Genomic DNA, 19835 nt, shown 5'->3' on the forward strand with positions numbered 1-19835 from the left:
CCTTGTTTCACAAACATCATCATCAATCTTGTGGGAATGTAGCAAGTTTTCCAATAAAAAAACTTTTATTATTAATGCTCCTAGCATTAATAATCATCAGAGATGCATCAAATGTTGCTATTTATGAACTGTTAAATTTTCTACCTGCAAAAATCCTGCCTTGTGTTTGTCTTATATTGCAAAATGTCTGTTGCAAAATTTCTCCTCCATAATCTTGACAGGTGCAGGCTATCCTGTCTAAACTTATGTGCCCAAAATTAGGCTCAGATGCTCTACACATTTCCATTTTTTTTTTTTTTTTAAACGGGACATTTTTTTCATGTACGTATTTGGCCAAAAAATCTTTTCATTCACATTGACCTGACTTTCCTTTCTACATAATACGTCCCAACACCTGTATAAGCTGTGCTATCCAAGAGGGCTGCAAGTTCCCTACCAACAGTCGCAGACTCCTTGTGGATGAGATGATTTGTGCCAAAATGAATAAAACCAGATCCAGACTTCATAACTTTAAGGTATTCTAAGGCCTTTCTCACATCTTCTATTTTTGCTCTTGGCAAGGATAACACTATTTGATGTTCATTACCTTCTCTGCAAAAGTAAGTATCAGTTCCTCCATAACTGAATCTCCAATTACAAGAATATCTTTTCTAATCAGTTTCAGCTTCTAACTCAGTAATATTTGCTCTAACAATTGTTACAAATGGATGATTTTCATCACCATTAGTCTTATTAATTTCACAGTTTTCACTGCTTATTACATTTGCAAGCATACGATTCTCATCTAGCTGGCTTTGTACAACCACAGCTTGAGTCATGTTGACAACTTCTGTTTTTCTTCAATCCTTCCCTGTTCAATTTTGATTTCTTCATTTTCACCTGCCCAATGCCGCTTTTTTCTATGTTAATTTTTTGGAAAAAGATGCCTTTTTCTGTACACTGACCTTATTCCCTGTAATCTGTATGCTACATAATACAATGTCCTTTTTAGTATGCATTATCTTTGTTTTATACCTTCCTTGTTATTGGTTTGTGAATTTTGTCTTTTCTTTTTTTTTTTGTTCTATATGCTCCAAATCCTCAGATTGTTGAACACTTGTATCTATAATTACAAAGTTGTCAGTGGTATTATCTTGTTCAACAGGGGATGAACAATCTTTACTGACAATATACACTTTTTTTCCTAAATATGTTCTATTTGCTCTTTGCCTACCATTATGTATCTCATCAGTGCAGCAGTTTCTCCAAGGTATGTCAATTGCACATGTGCAATTGTCATCAGTAAGTCTAAATTAACTACTAATGGTAAGCAAATCACCCAACTTTTGAAATAAATCAGGTCCTACCTTTAAAGATCTACACCATTTAGTACACTGTAAAATATATTTTTCATTTAGCAAACCAGTAATGTCATACGTAAAGGAATCAATTTTCAGCTGCAAACGAATAAAGAATTCTAAAAGAAAAAGGATAATCAAAATCAGTTGCCACAAACTTCAGAGATTTATTTTAAATAAATTTCTATGAGAAAAATCACACAAACAATATACAACTGAATATTAAACTAAGCAGAATAAAAGTCATTGTTCTGACCATACCTGTTGTGAAACTTGCAAAAAAGCTGAAATCCTTTACATTGTGCACAAATGCACATAGTAACTTCTGCTCACGGTCACTCGAAGTTGCACTAAGTTGCACTACTTTTAACAGTAAAGATCAATAATTAGAAACCAGCACAGGATTGTTTCACATAAAATCTGGACTGTCCTTTCTGCAGTTAGTGTGAATTTATAGTTGACTAACCCCCGTGGGATGGCTGGAGTTTGTCTGTCTAAAACCTATCCCTTTCTAACAATCCCTTTCTAACAAATAGTGAAAATTAAAGTAAAACAACAAACTATAAATCAAAGTAAATCTTGCCTATATGCAATCCATTTTTTCCTACAAACAGTGAAAAACACAGTGAAAAACAGTGGTAAAAAATAAAATATAAATCAAAATAAACTTCTTTACCAGGCAATGCACAGTCAATCACAAGCCAACACAGGATTATTTAGATAAGTAACCAAATAGAAAACACTGTCACACTGTCAACCTCTGAGGGATACCAAAATGACTGCAGATAAATCGAACAAGTGTAAAAAAAAAACAGCAGTAAAAGCCAGATGCTTTATACAGGAATTTCAGGATTAAGAGATTTCACTCATAACAGGAACTTCATCAGAACCTAAAAAGGCTGAATATATCACCTTCTTATTTATAGACCTCCTTAAAGTAAAGTATAATAAATACATAAACAAGCAAACAATAGTAAAAGCAAGTAAACAAAAACAAAGGCTGTCCATAAAAACACAAACTGGTAATCCCCAGATAACAGAAATGCCATAAACCAAAATGTAGTACTGAAAACGACACCAGAAATACTGCAACAAATTATATTAACCACAGTTGAGTGCTTTCTTTCCTGTTATAGGAACTTCATCAGAAGTACAATCGATGCATTTAAAACATTTAAATATTTGAAAACTAAATGGGTGATTTGTTGACATGTGCACCAATATGTGAATCATCACTTCAAGTTTTTGGTTATTGATCAAGTTGTAAAAGATGCCAGGGGTTATTGTACAGATGAGCATTTAAGCAAGCGAGAATTAGAATGGCAACTTAGATTAGATGCCACTAGTCATCCAGGGTTGAATGATTCTGTGTCCATAAATTACATTTTAAAGTTAAAGGTTTTTAATGCTCAACTTATGGTAAATGTTAGTTAACTGAATGGGTCAGCGGAGCAGCATTTTTATTGCCTGTTATTTGACGTGATAGAAGTTTTGAAATGCATCAATTCTTAGTTCTGATGAAGTTCCTAAAACAGGAATAAAAGCGCTCAACTGTGGTTAATAACACATTCCTGATGTTGTTTCAGTGCTACAGTTTGGTTTGTGGGAAAGTCTGTCCATAAGCATGCCTTAACATCAAGTGATAGTCCACTGTTGTTGCCTTGTATATGGGATCTTCAGGAAAATCTCTAGGAACAGAGATAGTATTCCTGTGGAAGCTTGATAAAGATCTGAAAGATTTCATTTAACAGCATTTTAAGAGCAACAGCATCTTGGAACAAAATCTGTACTACCTAAAGACAGTAAAGACCCATTAGACCCAGCTTCATATAGTACCATTTAAATTTTAAACCATAATTATAAAATGTTTATGTCTATAAGTGCTAAATGAATGTCATAGGCATTACCAAAATTGATAGAGATGTAAAAATGTGGTTTAGGGGAAGCAAACATTTGACAACACTAATGAAACCATGATGATCCACAGAGAAGCAGAATGTAAGATAATACCACTGTTGTTAGTGGGTCTTGATTCACACAGAAAGGATTCAATAAAGTAAGCTGGGATTTTTATGAGTACAACAATAGAAGCATTTGCATTATCTGATACAATAACAAGGCTAATTAGGAGAATACGTGAAGGACTGGGGACAAGAACTAAAGTTCCTCTCTAATAAGTTGGGTTTGAACAGAAGAACCAGGCAGGAGTGTAATCTTTCACTTTGGTTATTTGCTTTATATTTTGAGCCAGTGGCAAAAAAAAGGTCTCAGACGTGCAAGGATTACTGTACTTTATAAGTCTAAAAAAGGACATCTCAATGTTGTGGAACATTTTCGGACAGTTTCAAGTCTTTTCAGCATACAAGACTAATAAGGAGAAAAAGGCTATAGCTACAGATTACGTACCCACACATGAATTTGTTTAGTAGTACCCATATTTATAGGGACACAAGATGAAGTCTTTAGGAGTACATATTGAAGTGGCTTCTGTCATGGTAGATAACAATACGTGCAAAGAGACTAAACAAAAGATAAAACATTCAGCGGGACTTCACATTAAAAGCAAGTTAAACCCAAAACAATTGTTCTCCATTTTAAACAAGTGATCAGTAAGGAAACATTTTTTTAAATAATGGTAATTACTCCACTACCAAACAAATGCCATATATTTTCAGCAGGAATTTTGTCACTGATTTGCTGCCTTCCACAGTTCTCTGTCAACCAGGAGGCCATGATCCATTGCTTAGCAATAACTTGCCAAGAGCCACCAAATGCAATGGACTGAAAACTCAATTAAGGATTACAATGAAGCTGCAAGTACAAACGGTAGAACTACACACCTCCCATTGTCACCGTCAACAGACTATCATCAGTGTTGCTATGGGGGAAAGCAGCTCACTAATTGCCAGGTTAGTAACATGGGATGTCACAGTCATTTTCAGTGCTGATGGTACAGCAATGAAACCCAAGAGGCCTATCCCAGCTTCAAGAAGATAGATCCAGCACAACATTAACACACAGAAACACTTATAAGAAGCAAAGAAGGAGAGACATTGTTAAGGAAATGCTACAGTAAGCAACTATAGTCACATCTAATAATTTAATTTCCACTGCTGGATTCATAAAGGAATTAACTAAAACATTAACTGTGTAGCTAAAATGAAAGCTTAAACATACCTGGCACTGCTTGGGGGATCAAACTGCAAAACCCAGTTTACTTCTGGAATGTCTATACCTCGAGCCATCACATCAGTGCAAACCAATATGCCACTACATAAAATAAACAAAATTAAGTGAACATTTAAAACTTTAGACCAGAACTGCTTTTTAAAATTTCACCAGCATTTCTCCTCCACAGCCAATGCAAGCTACATTTGTGGTGGCAGTGATGGCAGAAGGTGTCTAAATTTGAATATCAAGACACACTGCATCTAAACCTAGACAAGTGACTCACTCCCACACATCATGGGAACCCTCAACCAGTTTGGTTGTGATAATTAGTGGCTCATCCACAACTAGGGATTCCCAGGAAGAACAGAAATACCCAGAGCAGCCAGTGCTTGCTACTAAACATGGAGAAATAAATTACATCAGCCCATAGATTTATAAAAAAGGGTAGACAAAAAAAAAGCCACAGGTGAAGGGTGGAGGAGTGCATTTCAGTGCATCCAGGTACAGATACATTTAAGAAAGCTGTATCAATCACAGTGACTGTTAGTTTTAATAACAGTGGGTTTTACTTCAATGCTATGAAATTGCTACACCTGCAAATGGCCCAAGTAGCCTGCTTCTGTTCAAAGGAGTGGTTATCATAAAAGTTCCAGAAATGTACATGTCAAAAGATGAAAAATTAACACTTCAACTTACATGGCTGTTAAGGCTTAGTCACTCCTTTGAAGTGTTGTGCCTGCTATCATTGAATTGATACTCAGAATAATCTTCCATGAACAATGGGTTGGACAATCATTATTTTAACCCTTCAGTAATACAGATGAACTTGATGAAGACCACAATATTAGCAAAATTTGAGTGAAACAATGAAAGCATGGTCACATGGATAGTCGCTATGGAAACATCCATCTTTAAATAACTACCTAAGAGGACCACTAAGCATGTCAATGGTAGTGTGACCACAGTGGATCTTCAGCCTCTGCCCCTGCCCCACTTAAAAAAAAAAAAAGTTTGAGCATGTTTGAGGAACATGGCCTCATACACTCTAAGACATGGCAATCTATTTACCCTGCACATTTCAAACCGTGCTTATGCTTGAATTTCCATTACCAGCATCATGGCTACACACGCTTACTGAGGCACCAATGATAAGCTATTGAACTAAACACATTACTAAGAAGAACACTGCACCAATTCTACACAGAAAACCTGCCATACCATACCAAATATTGGTTACGTTTTGCCTTCTGAAAAAAAAGCCTACCTTTTCAGTTGTCGGAATTCAGAGAAAATCTTGTTGCGTTTGTGCTTCATCTTTCCATGGATGCACATTATCCTTGTGTTCTTAACAAAGGCTTCAAGAGCTTTCCCAAAATATTCCACAGAAGCGCAGGTGCTACAAAACACACCAAGTTGGGACAGCTTTCATGTAAAGTGTTTTACATTTTCTAGGCAGGCTTGCATAACTACAGTAAATCCTCAAAACAATCTGCACTTCAGAATAAAGTTATAAAATGATTTAAGCTGTCAGTATGTTAAAACATTAGAAAAAAAGTTTCCTGGTAGCAAAATAATTAAAAAAGAAAGTAAATGTCACAAACAGACAATATACTCCCAAAGAATGGCAGCATTCAAATGTGATACTAGTTCAACGGACTCAATCAATGCATTATTATTCAGGGACTTTGACAACATTCTGAAGATCACAACTGCAATCCTCACAGCAGAGACCAACAGTGAGAAAAAGGTAAACACATTACAAAGCTAAAGTTGCAATACCCTGACTGAAGCAATCCTCTTACTCCAAGATGCTGCAGTCTCAGTAGTGATGTATGATGAGTGCAATTCTCATGTCAGAGGTGCAGGGGGTGGGGTATGACACCTCCATGCAACAGCACTTTAACAGCATTAAGTGAGTTTTGATATTCGCTACATTCTCTAATCTAATCTGCATCACTTCATTTTTTACCCGCAGGACATGCAACTGTGGATCCTGCACTTCTGAGCTGTTATTCATGGACACTACATAACAAAAGCATCTGTAAACAACTGGCTTAACAATATCCTGTTTCCCCCTTCTCCTGCTGGAGTGGAACAGAATGGATTCCAAGTGAAACAGTTACTCAGGTTCATTGATAAATCTCAGTCATTAAAACAGACAGACTGTTAGGTTTAAGAATCTGTAAGACTGCTTTCCCTTCTCTGCGGATGAGAGATAAGTGTTAGACCATTATCAGCTAGAGGATGGGTTCAATAGCACAGACTGGGGAGTTCAACTCTGAAGCATATGTAATGCCAAAATCATTAAGTTCATTTGCAGGGAGGGTAGAAAATAACAAGAAGCCGGGTTCCTGAACTGATAAAGAGGTCTGCTCTACAGCCACTCTGTCAGTCCCTGTGCATTCGACAGAGATGCACAAATCTAGCACCAGAACCAGGTTAATTTAATTAAATGCCAGGAGGAGAAGGAGACAAATAATTTGGGACAGACATCTCATGAATAACACTGCAAGCTGTCTGTTGTCAGAGCAAATGAAGTCACTAATGAGCATACTTGGTCTGGTACAAAAATAACAGCTTAATAGTTTGGAGTGCAGAAGCATTACTGGTAAAGCTCCTTGAAGGGACCAGAACATGTGTCCTCCAAGTAAAGGTCACAGGGGAATTACTCAGGATACAGTAGGCATTAATAACTGGAATACAGATGTCTACTTGGAGGAGAGGAACTCTGCAGTGCTATGAAATGACTACTCTCAGCTACAAGCTTAAAGGCAGGACACATTGGGGCTATCCATGGAAGGTGCCTGATGTAAAACACCGAAGTGTATCTATACCTCCATCATGTACTAAATACACAGATGGGAACAGCAAAACACAAAACTGCCAGTGTTGAAAGCCCCCCCCACCAAAAACAAAATCCCTGACAGATGAGGTTAACACAAAGCTGAGAAATCAGCCGTGACAGGTTCAACTCAATTATCCCAAAGGAGCTGAATAACAGGGCTATAACAGATGATCAAAAACTGCCACAAGCCTACAACAACAAGGAGGGCAGCAGAATACAGAGGCAGAGGATCCAAACATCTAAGCAACACTATACTCAATAAATCTGAAGTCTACTAAAATATGAATGTGCCTGTTATAACTATCAGACTTTGATCAAGTTACTTACTATCACACTACGTCACCTCTGAAATTTGAATTTTCATAATTTATCCTTTACCACTCTGCAGTTAAAATAAAACTGCTTATCTGGAATGTAGTGGGCAAGTAATAGCATTCAACCCCAGTGCTCTGGGTTCCTAGAATGACTGTCTGCCTTTTCTACTTCAACAATGGCGCACTGGTTAGAATATTAAGTCCAACATGTTTATGATCACCCGAACTGGTGAAAATGAACAGACAACAAGGGAGAGGGCACGCACACAGTCAGAACAGATGTGGTCGAAAGAGACCACAGGTGTCAGGGCAACTGGAACTAGGGCCAGCTGTGAAGAGCAAGATTCCATGAGCCTAGTGGTTAATATATCTTCCTGGGATCTCTGTAATGAACAGTATGAGGTACTCAATAAGGGTCTTTCTTTGTCTTAATATTAATGAGAAATATTTACTATATAAAACAACATAAGGAAGTGGATCTCCAGGGAAAAAATCATAAACTAAAACTGCAGACCACAGAAAATGATAGCTACTGTTATTAGAACAAGGATGAATACTCTATATAAAGGAAAACATATACTGATAAAATTTTCAATAAAAACAGTGTCAAAATATCAGTCCTTTAACACGCACTTTTAGGAAAGATAGACGGTAAAAAAATATACAGACTATCAACAGATAAAAGTTAGATAAAAGGAGACAACAGACATAATGTATACAGAAACATAACAATGAGTATCAGGGTAGTACCATTCCAAATGACCCAAGAACCACGTGAATCTAAAATATACATTTGTGCTACAAGATCCAGGTTTTAAAGTTTACTGTCAGAATAACTGCAATATAAACAATGGCATTCGGAGTCAGTCTGGACAGAATGGAAGTTTATGCACATTCAGCAATGCTTTGATACCCATCTTTTTGTATCCATACATCCTCTGAGATCAAGTAATAAAAACGCCATCTCCAAAATTAAGAACACTAGCTCAGTGGGTTTAAACAACATAGCAAGTTGTTTCCTTATTAGAAAGAAACTGCCTCACGGACTCCCTCGCAAACCTATTTGATCTTAGCTTCTTCTCTGAGTACATACCCAAGGCTTACCGACTCAGAGTACCACAGATCAGCCAGACTTACTAGTACCATTTGCAAAATAATGTCATGTACAACTGTGGAACTCACAGGGATACTGATATCTTACAAGCCCTTAATCCAAATAATTTTTGCCTTGTGAAAGGTACCGCCTGCCTACTTAACCTTATGGATTTCTCTAAGAAGGTTAGGCACTAGACAGAGGCAAATTTAAGCACACTGCCTGCCTGGATTTAGTGATGACCACTGACACTATTCCATACCTTGGCACTGTTAAAAAAAATAAAAATACCCAGATAAACATTAACACTGGGCATTAATCCCTACGTCACTCGATGGGTTGCCAACTGGCTTACTGACAGAACCCACACTGTAAAAGTAGCTGACTCCAAATCCAGCTCCAGACAAGTGGAGTACCTCAGGGTTCCATCCTGGGACCTCTCTTGTTTGGCATCTACTTCTCTGAAGTACAGGCCAACACTAAGGGACTCTGGCTAACAAAGTTCACAAACGAGTGCAAACTGGGAGACATTACTGAATCCTCAAATGATGTGGATACTCTACAAAAGGGCCTTACAGAAACAGATGCTTGGTGCCAGAGCCATGGGCTCATGCTCAATGCCAAGAAATGTATAGTTATCCCTTTTGGGAAAAACATGTACCCTTGAATTATCACATAGGTAGCAGTACACTAAACACCGAAAGTGTGATAGGAGACTTAGGGACACAGGTGGCCAATGGTCTCACCTTCAATAACCACATCGCCATAACAGGCAGCAAATCCTTCTATGTGGCACACCTCATCACTAAGGGCTTTTCATCCAGAAAAAAGGAGGTCATTGTCCCACTGTACTCATCCCTCATTAGACCCATTATAGAATGCAGCGCCCCATTTGGTATGTACCTCTCAAGACATCTGCAACAACTGGAAAGGCTGCAGAAATACCTCACTAAAAGAATCACAGGCCTAAAGCAGATGCCCTATGCTGATAGTCTTAAAAAACTCCAGCTATACTCTGTCGTATATCGTCTACTCCGAGGCAATCTCTGCTTAACATACAAGGCCATGTCAAACCAGAGCTGTTGGACATGCTACACTTAAAGAAATCCCAATCCCTCAGAGCCACACACTCCAGGGATCTAAATCTTGTCATCACAATAAACAAAACATGCTGGGGGGAATAGGCTCCTGACCCAGACACTCCCCAGACTCTGGAATAGACTGCCCATACATGTCAAGCAGAGCTCCTCTTTGGCCCTCTTCAAAAGGAACCTTGATGATTGGATGGGAGAAAGGAAATTCACCCCGGGGATCACATTAGTCACCCTGCTAGACAGGGGTCCAGGGAAGTAAATAGTGTGGGAAGAAATAGCTAGGGAATTGTTATGGCTAGGCTTGCATAGGCCCTAGGGCCAATAGCCTAATACCAACCTATGAACATAACTTGCTGGACTGATAACTAGTTTACAGGCAGAACTCATTCAGGGTTGGTAGCACACTTTGCTATAAAAATAATAATAGTAGAGCCTCCAGAGGTACAGTGAGGGGTCCACTACACTTTGGCATCTACTTCGATGATGCCCAAAATAATTTTAAGGGTCTTTGGGTAACTAAGCTTCCTCATGACTGCAAACTCACAGCTGACATCAGCTCAGCAGAAAAAAAAAACATATCCTCCAAAAGTGCCTAACACTCACAAATGCATGCTGTAAGGACCATGGACTAAAGTTAAATGCTAAGATATGCATTGCTATACTCTGAGAAACAAGAACACCCCTACACCTACAATATAATTAATACCCCCCCCATCAACTTTCAAACAATGAAATAGTACAGTTTTGTACCTACCATAAATGTAGATGTCCGATAGGTATGCATCTGCAGTCCTAACATATGGGTTGTCCTGCCTCAGGCAGCCCTTCGGTCGGCCGGATTCCAAAGTCTGGGACTGGCCTCGGCTGATGTCGCACTTCACCCGACGTCACAGCTGCTGGGGTATAAAGGCATCAGCCGACGCCATTTTCCTCAGTGTTTCTTGCCCCAGATGCCAGGTGCCCTCTAGGAAGGCTAAATTTGGATCAATGCAAATAATTCCAAACAGTAGAGAGCAAACAATATATATGTATATATATATATATATATATATATATATATATATATATATACATACAAACAAATACACCATAATAGATTCCCCCAGCTAGCTAAAAGAGGGGTAAATACCCTAGGAATACCACAGAGGGGAAGGAGGGTGGGTAATCCTGACTGCAGATGCATACCTATCGGACATCTACATTTATGGTAGGTACAAAACTGTACTATGCCCTTCAAGGATGCATCTGCAGTCCTAACATATGGGTAGAATACCATAGCCAAACTGGGGGAGGAGGCACTAAGATAAAGATGGTGTAGTTAAGATCCCTTGCAAAACAGCAGTTGCAAAACCTGCTTGGGATCTAGAGTATAAGGGAAGATTATAATGCTTGGCAAATGTATGCACAGAGCTCCAAGTAGCAGCTTCTAAAATGTCTTTGGTAGACACTCCTCATAGGAAAGCTGTAGTGGTGGCTGTAGCTCTTGTGGAATGAGGTCTGATATTTTCAGGAGTTGTCTTTCCATGAAAAGAGTAACAAAATCGAATACAATTTCCTATCCATTTTGAGATTGTCTGTTTTGAAATTGCTTTTCCTTGCATTCCTGTTGCATATGCTACCAGAAGCTGGTCAGTTTTTCTGCTGGTCTTAGTTCTGTCCAGATAGTAGTGTAATTGTCTGTGCACATCCAGGGTATGTAGCAGTCTTTCCCCCCTGTTCTGTGGGTTGGGGAAGAATGTAGGTAAATGAATCGCTTGGTTCAATGAAACTCTGGAGACCATTTTTGGCATAAAGGTAGGGTTAGTTCTCAGAGAGACTCTATCCTGATGGAAGATAAGGAAAGGTTGTACTGCCATTAATGCCTGTAACTCAGATACCCTTCTTGCTGAAGTGATTGCTAGCAGGAAAGCAATTTTCTAAGTCAAGGACTGTAGTTCTGCTGTTGCTGCTGGTTCAAAAGGGGGAAGTGTTAACTTTTCCAGCACAAAGTTGAGCTCCCATGTAGGTAAAGGTGGTTTCCTTGGAGGTTTTACATTTTTGATTCCTCTCAAGAACTGCCTGAGTAGAGGATGAGAGAAGACAGGAGGATCCATGTTGTATTCTGCTGAAATTGCTGATGCATGAATCTTAATGGAGGAGTAAGACAGGCCATTGTGGAACAGTTCTGCTAAGTATTCCAGGATGTGTGCTATGTTTGTCAATGAGACATTTTCTCCCTTTGCTGCACTCCAAATGAGGTATCTTTTCCACTTGGCTGAATAAGTTTTCCTTGTGGAGGGTCTGCGTGCCTCCAGGATAATGTCCTTAACCCTCTGAGATAAATCTGGGTTATTTTGTTTTATGCAATATTCCAAGCAGCTAGCTGCAGTGTTTTCAAGTTTGGATGTAGGATCGTGTAGTTGTTCTGTGTTAGAAGTAAGGGACATAGAGGTAGATGCCATGCGCGTGTCCGAGACATGCTTCTCAGTAGCGGGTACCAATGCTGCCTCAGCCAGTCTGGAGCTATCAGGATTACCCTTGGCTGATCCTCTCTTCTCTTCAGTAGGACTTGGTATCTTCAAAGGAAGAGGTGGGAATGCATATGCTGTCAGGTTTTTCCAGCTGAAGGAAAGGGAGTCCACCCTCCAAGCAAGTGGGTGGTATGCTCTTGTGCAGAATTTCTTCAATTGGTGGTTGTGTGGGGAGGCAAACAGGTCTATTTCTGGTAGTCCCCATTTCTTTGTTATGGCTTTGAATATATCTGGATGCAGCATCCATTCGTGAGCATCCGTGGTAGTTCTGCTTAAGGTGTCTGCTAGAGAATTTTCTTTTCCTGGTACAAATCTGGCCTGAAGTTGAATGTTGAGATTCAGGGCCACATTCCACAGGTCCATTGCCATCCGGCATAGAGGATATGAGTGTGTACCTCCCTGTTTGTTGATGTACCACATGACTGTGGTATTGTCCGTCCTTATCAGCAGATGACCCTGTTGAAGGAGTGGTCTGAATGCCTGGATCGCATGTTTCACTGCCAGCATCTCCTTTAGATTTGTGTGTAGATTCAGCTGGTCTTGGGTCCATAGGCCTTGTATACATTTGTCCACCATGTGTGCCCCCCAGCCTAGGTCTGAGGCGTCCGTGGTGATGGTCTGGCTTGGATGAGGTTTGTGGAAAGGCAATCCTCTGTTCAACTGACAGGCCTGAGCCCACCACAGGAATTCTTGCTTCAGGCATGGAATTATTGGAATCTGGGCTTCTAGACTGTGCTTGTGTTGAGACCATACATTCCTTAGGTACCATTGTAACTTTCTCATATGCAGCCTGGCATGCGGAATCAATATTATGCAGGATGCCATGTAACCCAGGGCTTGCAGGACTTTCCTTGCCGTAAGCTGAGTTTGTTTTGTTAATGTCATGAAGTAGACTGGTAGTTGCTTTTGTTTTTCTTCTGTGAGAAAAGCCATCTGAGTTGATGTGTCCAGTTCTGCACCCAAGAATGTTATCCTTTGGGATGGTACTAGTCTTGACTTTTGCATGTTGACTGTGTATCCCAAGGCTTGCAACAGTTGTATGACATTTTCCAAATCTTTTGTTAATTTTGCCTTGTTGTCCGCTTGTATTAGGCAGTCGTCCAGGTATGGGTAAATTTGAATTCCCGGAAGCCTGCAATGAGCAATTACTGATGCCAGGCATTTTGTGAATACTCTGGGCACAGTAGATAAGCCAAAGGGCAATGCTGAGAATTGATAATGCTCTGATCCTGCAAGAAATCTGAGGCATCTTCTGCAATCTGGTCGTATAGGGACGTGCACGTATGCCTCCTTGAGATCTAGAGTCACCAGCCAAGACTCCTTGCCCAGCATGGGAAGAAGCTGCTGGAGGGTCAGCATTTTGAATTTTGGAACAATGAGGTATGTGTTCAGTGCGGACAAGTTGAGAATAGGTCTCCATTGATTTTCTTTTCTTGGTACAAGGAAAAGCCTGGAGTAAAATCCTTGGCCTTGTTCCATAGGTGGCACCTTTTCTATAGCTCTCATCCTTAGTAAGTTGTTGATTTGTCTTAGAGAGTCTGTTTTTTGGCTTGGTGGTAGGTTTGGCATTCCCCCCTTTTTTGGTAGAGTGTGGAAGTGAAACCTGCAGCCCTTGTCTATTGTTTGTAAAGTCCATTTGTCTCCTGAAATGTAATGCCAGTTGTCGGAAAATAAGGCTAGCTTTCCGCCCAAGGGAGCTTCCAGTTGTTCCCTGGTAGGCGGATCCAGAGCCAAGTCATTGTGTCTGCCCTGTGGAAGTGGTTGTAGTTGAATCTGTGGCAGTACTTCTCTGGTTGGTAGGTTGCCACTGACGTCCCCTGTAGGCACCCCTAGATTGACCTCTGCCTCTTGGGCGTCTATTTCTGCCTCTCTGTGCTCTGGAGCTGTCTGGAAAGGACCAATTCTTCGAAGGCCAATTTCTGCTAAACCTCGGAGGTTGGACCTGTAAGAAATCCTTGACTGTTTGGACAGATTTTGCTTTTTCTTCCACCTTCTTTAGAACCTCCTGTGCAGGGGAGCCAAACAAACTTTGTTTCTCCATGGGAGCATCTAGGAGTTTTGACTTAACGTGGTCTGGTAAGGATTGTTCTTTTAACCAGGCATGCCTTCGAATCACTGTTCCAGTCATAGCTGATCTAAAGGAAGCCTCCAGTGCATCATAGCCACATTTTAAGAAATGGTTACTGACCTGCTGAGAGTTATGTACCAAATCCTGAAGGGACTTGCGGTCTATAGGTTCAGGAGAGAACAGTTTTTTATTTAGCTGGTCTAACAAAAATTCCTGGTACTGAATCATGTGAAATTGAAAGTTTAAGGCCCTGGCCGAAAGAGTAGCAGAAGTATAAACCTTTTTACCCCATCTCTCTAATGCTCTAGATTCCCTTTCAGAGGGAAGAGGGTTTTTGGCAGAAGCAGCTGCCACACCTTTAGGGCCCTGTGAAATGGTTTCAGGGTCTGCAACAGGAGCCTTATACAAATGGTAGTGTGTGTCCTGGACCCTGTAATATCTGTCAGGCTTGGCAGGGGCCGGAGGAAGAGAATCAGGGGCAGTACAGGCATCATTATATGCATCATCAACGACTGTTAGTACTGGAGGAATGGCTAAAGGCCTATGCTGTGGTAAGTGTAAAAAAGTCCTTAGCCTTTTCCTTGAATCTGAAAAATCCTGGCCCTGCCATTGGAAGTGTTCCCTCATAGCATGTAAGGTTTCCCCAAAAGAAAATTCTTCAGGAGGAGAAGCAGAAGGAATGGAGTCTTCTGTATCAGAATCCTCATAAGGAGAATATGGGCCTTCCTGAGGGTCTGAAATGTCTGAGTCATCCGAGGAATAGTCTGTAGAGACAGGTTCCGGGGTTCAGTCCTAGGCCTCTTATCTGGAGGGCTGAGAGGCCCTGTCTGGGTGAGGTTGGGATCCCTGATCAAAGAAATGAGATCCTCAGCCAGGCTGAGTATTTGGGAACTAGAGGTAGGCCTATGTGAGGGAGTTTTAGCAGGTAAGGCCTTAGAAGATTTAGCTGCTTTAGCCCTGGCAAAAGCCTTGATAGACATAGAAGCAGGGGGTCTAGCAGCCCCACGTGCAGGGGTAGATATGTCTAAAGGAATAGAGTCTGACAAATCCTGGGTGCCTGCTTCTGTAGCAGTAAATTCAGTAGCAGATTCAGCCATGCTCTGTGAGGCCTCGGCTATCGGAGGCATGCTTTCGGCCGAAGGAAGAACCGAGGACTCTGTTTCGGCCGAAACAGAGGACCCGGTTTCGGCCGAAACCGAGACACTCGCAGTTGGCCTAACCGTGGTTTCAGCCGAAACCACGGGCCGCGAGTGTCGGTCCTTTTCCTTGCGCTTTTTAGCTAATTGTGTAGTCGGAGTCTCCGATGGCATTTTGTAAGCAAAAGCGGGACCAAAAAACTCCTCTGCAAACTCCGACCGACGTCTAAGTGTCCGTCGGTTGAAGGAAGCACAGGCTAGGCAAGCTGATGCGTCGTGGTCTGGGCCTAAGCAAGGAAGGCAGTAAGAGTGGAAATCCTTATGAGCTATTTGTTTCCCACAAGTTAAACAATTATTTACTTTTTCTGACATCGGCTGAGGCAAGAAAGAGTCCCCAACGGGGTACTTAGCTTTTTAGAAGTCTTCGGTAGTAGAAATCTCTGGATCTGACCGACCGGCACTTGCGAACAGCTTCTGCTTCGGGCACCACGCAGCAAGAAAGACTGAGGAAAATGGCGTCGGCTGATGCCTTTATACCCCAGCAGCTGTGACGTCGGGTGAAGTGCGACATCAGCCGAGGCCAGTCCCAGACTTTGGAATCCGGCCGACCGAAGGGCTGCCTGAGGCAGGACAACCCATATGTTAGGACTGCAGATGCATCCTTGAAGGACATCTGCCTTTGACCATCATGTTTCAAGTACTGTTAGGATTATTTTGCACATGTAATGAATACAGGCATAACATCCAGGTAAAACGTCAACTTCCATCTATACTTCTCCTTCATCAGACTCAAAATTGAATATAATGGGACCCTTTGTTATGCAACTATCCAGACAAATCACCCATATAGAAAACTTGAAAAAAAGTACAGTTTTGTACCTACCATAAATGTAGATGTTCGAAGATCCACATTGCTGCAGTCCTAACACTTGGGTAGTCCGCTGTCCCTCGGTCGGCCCGAATATCAGAGTATAAGGCTGACGTCGGTCAGGGCGCACTTGACTGACATCAGAACGTCAGGGTACAAATGCGCATGACCGACGTCATATCCTCAGTCTTTTCTTGCCCCAGATGTCAGAAAACCCTAAAGAAAAAGGTCAAAACCCATAGGCAACAGCTAAACAACCAACCAGCCTAACACCAAGAATATGTACAATATATACAATATATACAATAAACACAATATACCTCAGATGGATAACCCAACCCACACAACCACCTCAAACTACAGAGGGAAGGAGGGAGAATTGGACTGCAGCAATGTGGATCTTGAACATCTACATTTATGGTAGGTACAAAACTGTACTATGTTCTTCATCTCACATTGCTGCAGTCCTAACACTTGGGTAGAATCCCAAAGCAGAGGTAAGGAGGATGGCTAAATTATAATGAAGCAGGAGCTGCCAGAATGCCCTGCAACACAGCAGTGGCAAACCCAGCCCTGGATTTAGAGTACAATGGAAGGTGGTAATGCCTAGAGAAGGTATGCACTGAACTCCAAGTGGCTGCCTCCAAAATATCCTTAGTTGCCACCCCTCAAAAAGCTGTTGAAGTGGCAGTAGCCCTAGTGGAATGAGGCCTAATCCCAGCTGGAATCTCCTTGCCATGATGGGAATAACAGAAAGCAATGCAAAATCCAATCCACTTAGAAATAGTTTGTTTTGACACGGGCTTGCCCTGAGAGCACAAAGCAAAAGAAACTAATAACTGCTGAGATTGCCTGAACCCTTTAGTTCTGTCCAAATAATATCGCAACTGCCTGTGTACATCTAAAGTGTGCAAAATCTTTTCCCCTTTATTTTGGGGATTTGCATAAAAAGTAGGCAAATGAATAGTTTGGTTTAAAGCCACACTAGAAACCACCTTAGGCATAAAGGAAGGATTAGTACGTAAAGATACCCTATCCTTATGGAAAATTAAGAAAGGCTCAACTGCCATAAGGGCCTGCAATTCAGAAACCCTTCTTGCAGAGGTAATGGCCAACAAAAAGCAGTCTTCCATGACAAATATTTCAACTCAGCAGTAGCTGCAGGCTCAAAAGGTTGTAGAGTGAGTTTCTCCAACACAAAATTGAGATCCCAAGCAGGAGTAGGAGCCCTTGGGGGTCTTATATTCTTTGCCCCTCTAAGAAATTGCTTGAACAAAGGATGAGAAAACAATGGTGGGTCACAGTCGTAGTGAGCTGAAATTGCTGCAGCATGAATCTTAATAGAAGAGAAGGACAAACCTTTGTCTAATAACTCAGTAAGATATTGAAGAGCCACACTTAAATCAGGCTCAGAAACATCCAAATCCTTAGATGCACTCCAAAACAAAAATCTCTTCCATTTATCTGCGTACACTTTCCTTGTACTAGGCCTTCTAGCTTCCAAAATCACATTCAAAACTTGTTGTGGAAGTTGAGACCCTCCATGGTTTAAAACAGAATATGCCAGGCTGTTAGATGAAGAGAGTGAAGTTTGACATTGAGCAAATGACTGTCCTCCTGGGACAACAGATGTGGAATCAAAGGCAAAGGCCATGGAGGCTTCTGCACTAGACTTCTCAGTAATGGGTACCAGTGCTGCCGAGGCCAATCTGGAGCTATCAAAATCATCCTTGGCTTGTCCTGTCTGACCTTCAGAAGTACCTTTGGGAGGAGAGGCAGAGGTGGGAAGGCATACACATGAACATTTTTCCAACTGAAAGAAAGAGCATCCACTTTCCAGGCTGTGGGATGAAACCTCTTTGTGCAAAACCTTGGCAGCTGATGGTTTAGTGGAGAAGCGAACAGATCTATGTCTGGAGTTCCCCAGGACACTGTCAATTTCTGAAATACATGAAGATCCAGTTTCCACTCGTGGGGATCCATGATTTGTCTGCTTAACACATCTGCTAAGGAGTTCTGTGCTCCTGGCAGAAACCTTGCTTGAAGACTTAGTTGTAAACTGAGAGCAGTCTCCCACAAAATCATTGCTTGCCTGCATAGAGGATAAGAATGTGTTCCCCCTTGCTTGTTGATGTACCACATGACAGTTGTGTTGTCTGTTAGAACCAACACCTGCCCTGGAAGAAGTAGATCCTTGAAAGCTATTAATGCAAACTGGACTGCTAACATCTCCTTCAAGTTGATATGTAGATGCTGTAGTCTGACAGGCCACTTGTCTTGTATCCACTTTCCGTTTAGATGAGCTCCCCAAGCTTTGTCTGAGGCATCTGTCGTTAAAATTTGACTCGCCTCTGGCCGGGTCACAGAGAGTCCCTTGTTTAGGTGACATTCCTGAGCCCACCACAAAAATTCCTTTTGAATGCAAGGTATTATTGGAATGACAGTGTCCAGATCCTGGCAGTGCTGTGTCCATACATTCTTGAGATACCATTGCAACTTCCTCATATGCAGTTTGGCATTGGGAAGCACCAGAATACAAGATGCCATGAACCCTAAGGCTTGAAGGACTGTCCTTGCAGTCAGCCCGGACTGAAGAGATAGATGATGGAAGTAAAGGGAAAGATTCTTTTGTTTGTCCGGGGTTAGAAAGGCCATCTGGGTTGCTGTATTCAGTCTTACACCCAGAAAGCACATGTCTTGAGAGGGTACTAGACTGGACTTTATTTCGTTCACAGAATACCCCAGGCATCTTAGCACTGCTATCACATATTCCAAATGACGAAGAAGCTCTTCCTTCCTTGAGCCAGAATCAGGCAATCGTCCAAATAAGGATAGATTTGTATTCCTTTCAGCCTGAAGAAAGCTATCACTGGAGCCAGAACTTTCGTAAATACTCTGGGCGCAGTAGATAAGCCAAAGGGCAATGCAGAGAACTGATAGTGAGAAGTCCCAGTCCGAAAACGCAGATACTTCCTGCAACTTAGTCTGATAGGAACATGAAGATATGCCTCTTTGAGATCCAAAGTTACCATCCAGTGATCCTTGCCCAGCAGAGGTAAAAGTTGTTGTAACGTCAACATCTTGAACTTGGGAATCTCCAGATAAGTGTTGAGGATAGATAAATCCAAAATTGGTCTCCACGTGTTCCCCTTTTTTGGTACAAGGAACAGGCGAGAATAAAATCCTAGGCCTCTTTCTGGCATAGGAACCGGCTGTATGGCCCCTATTTGGAGTAACAGAGAAATTTGCTTGTGAGCCTCTATTCTTTGCTGAGGAGGAATGTCTGGCATGCCCTTGAAAGGAGGCAAGGTATGGAAATAAAACCTGTAACCGTGATGTATGATGTCCAATACCCATCTGTCTTGGGTAATCAACCTCCAATTTTCTTTGAAAAGTGCC

The 19835-nt window shown here is 41.3% G+C and overlaps 1 protein-coding gene across 1 annotated transcript in view; it reads right to left on the reverse strand.

Annotated features, from left to right (window-relative positions):
• The window catches only part of DDX55 (DEAD-box helicase 55), a 584207-nt gene that overhangs the window by 229279 nt on the left and 335093 nt on the right, over positions 1-19835 (reverse strand). Inside the window, exons 9-10 of the mRNA XM_044068554.1 lie at positions 5773-5904; positions 4515-4607 (exon numbers count right to left, since the gene is read on the reverse strand). Of these exons, the coding sequence (XP_043924489.1) occupies positions 4515-4607; positions 5773-5904 (225 nt within the window). The remainder of the gene's footprint in view (positions 1-4514; positions 4608-5772; positions 5905-19835) is intronic.

Source organism: Protopterus annectens, chromosome 4.part0 (genome assembly GCF_019279795.1).
Source record: "Protopterus annectens isolate FY-2018-M chromosome 4.part0, PAN1.0, whole genome shotgun sequence".
Taxonomy (NCBI): domain Eukaryota; kingdom Metazoa; phylum Chordata; order Ceratodontiformes; family Protopteridae; genus Protopterus; species Protopterus annectens.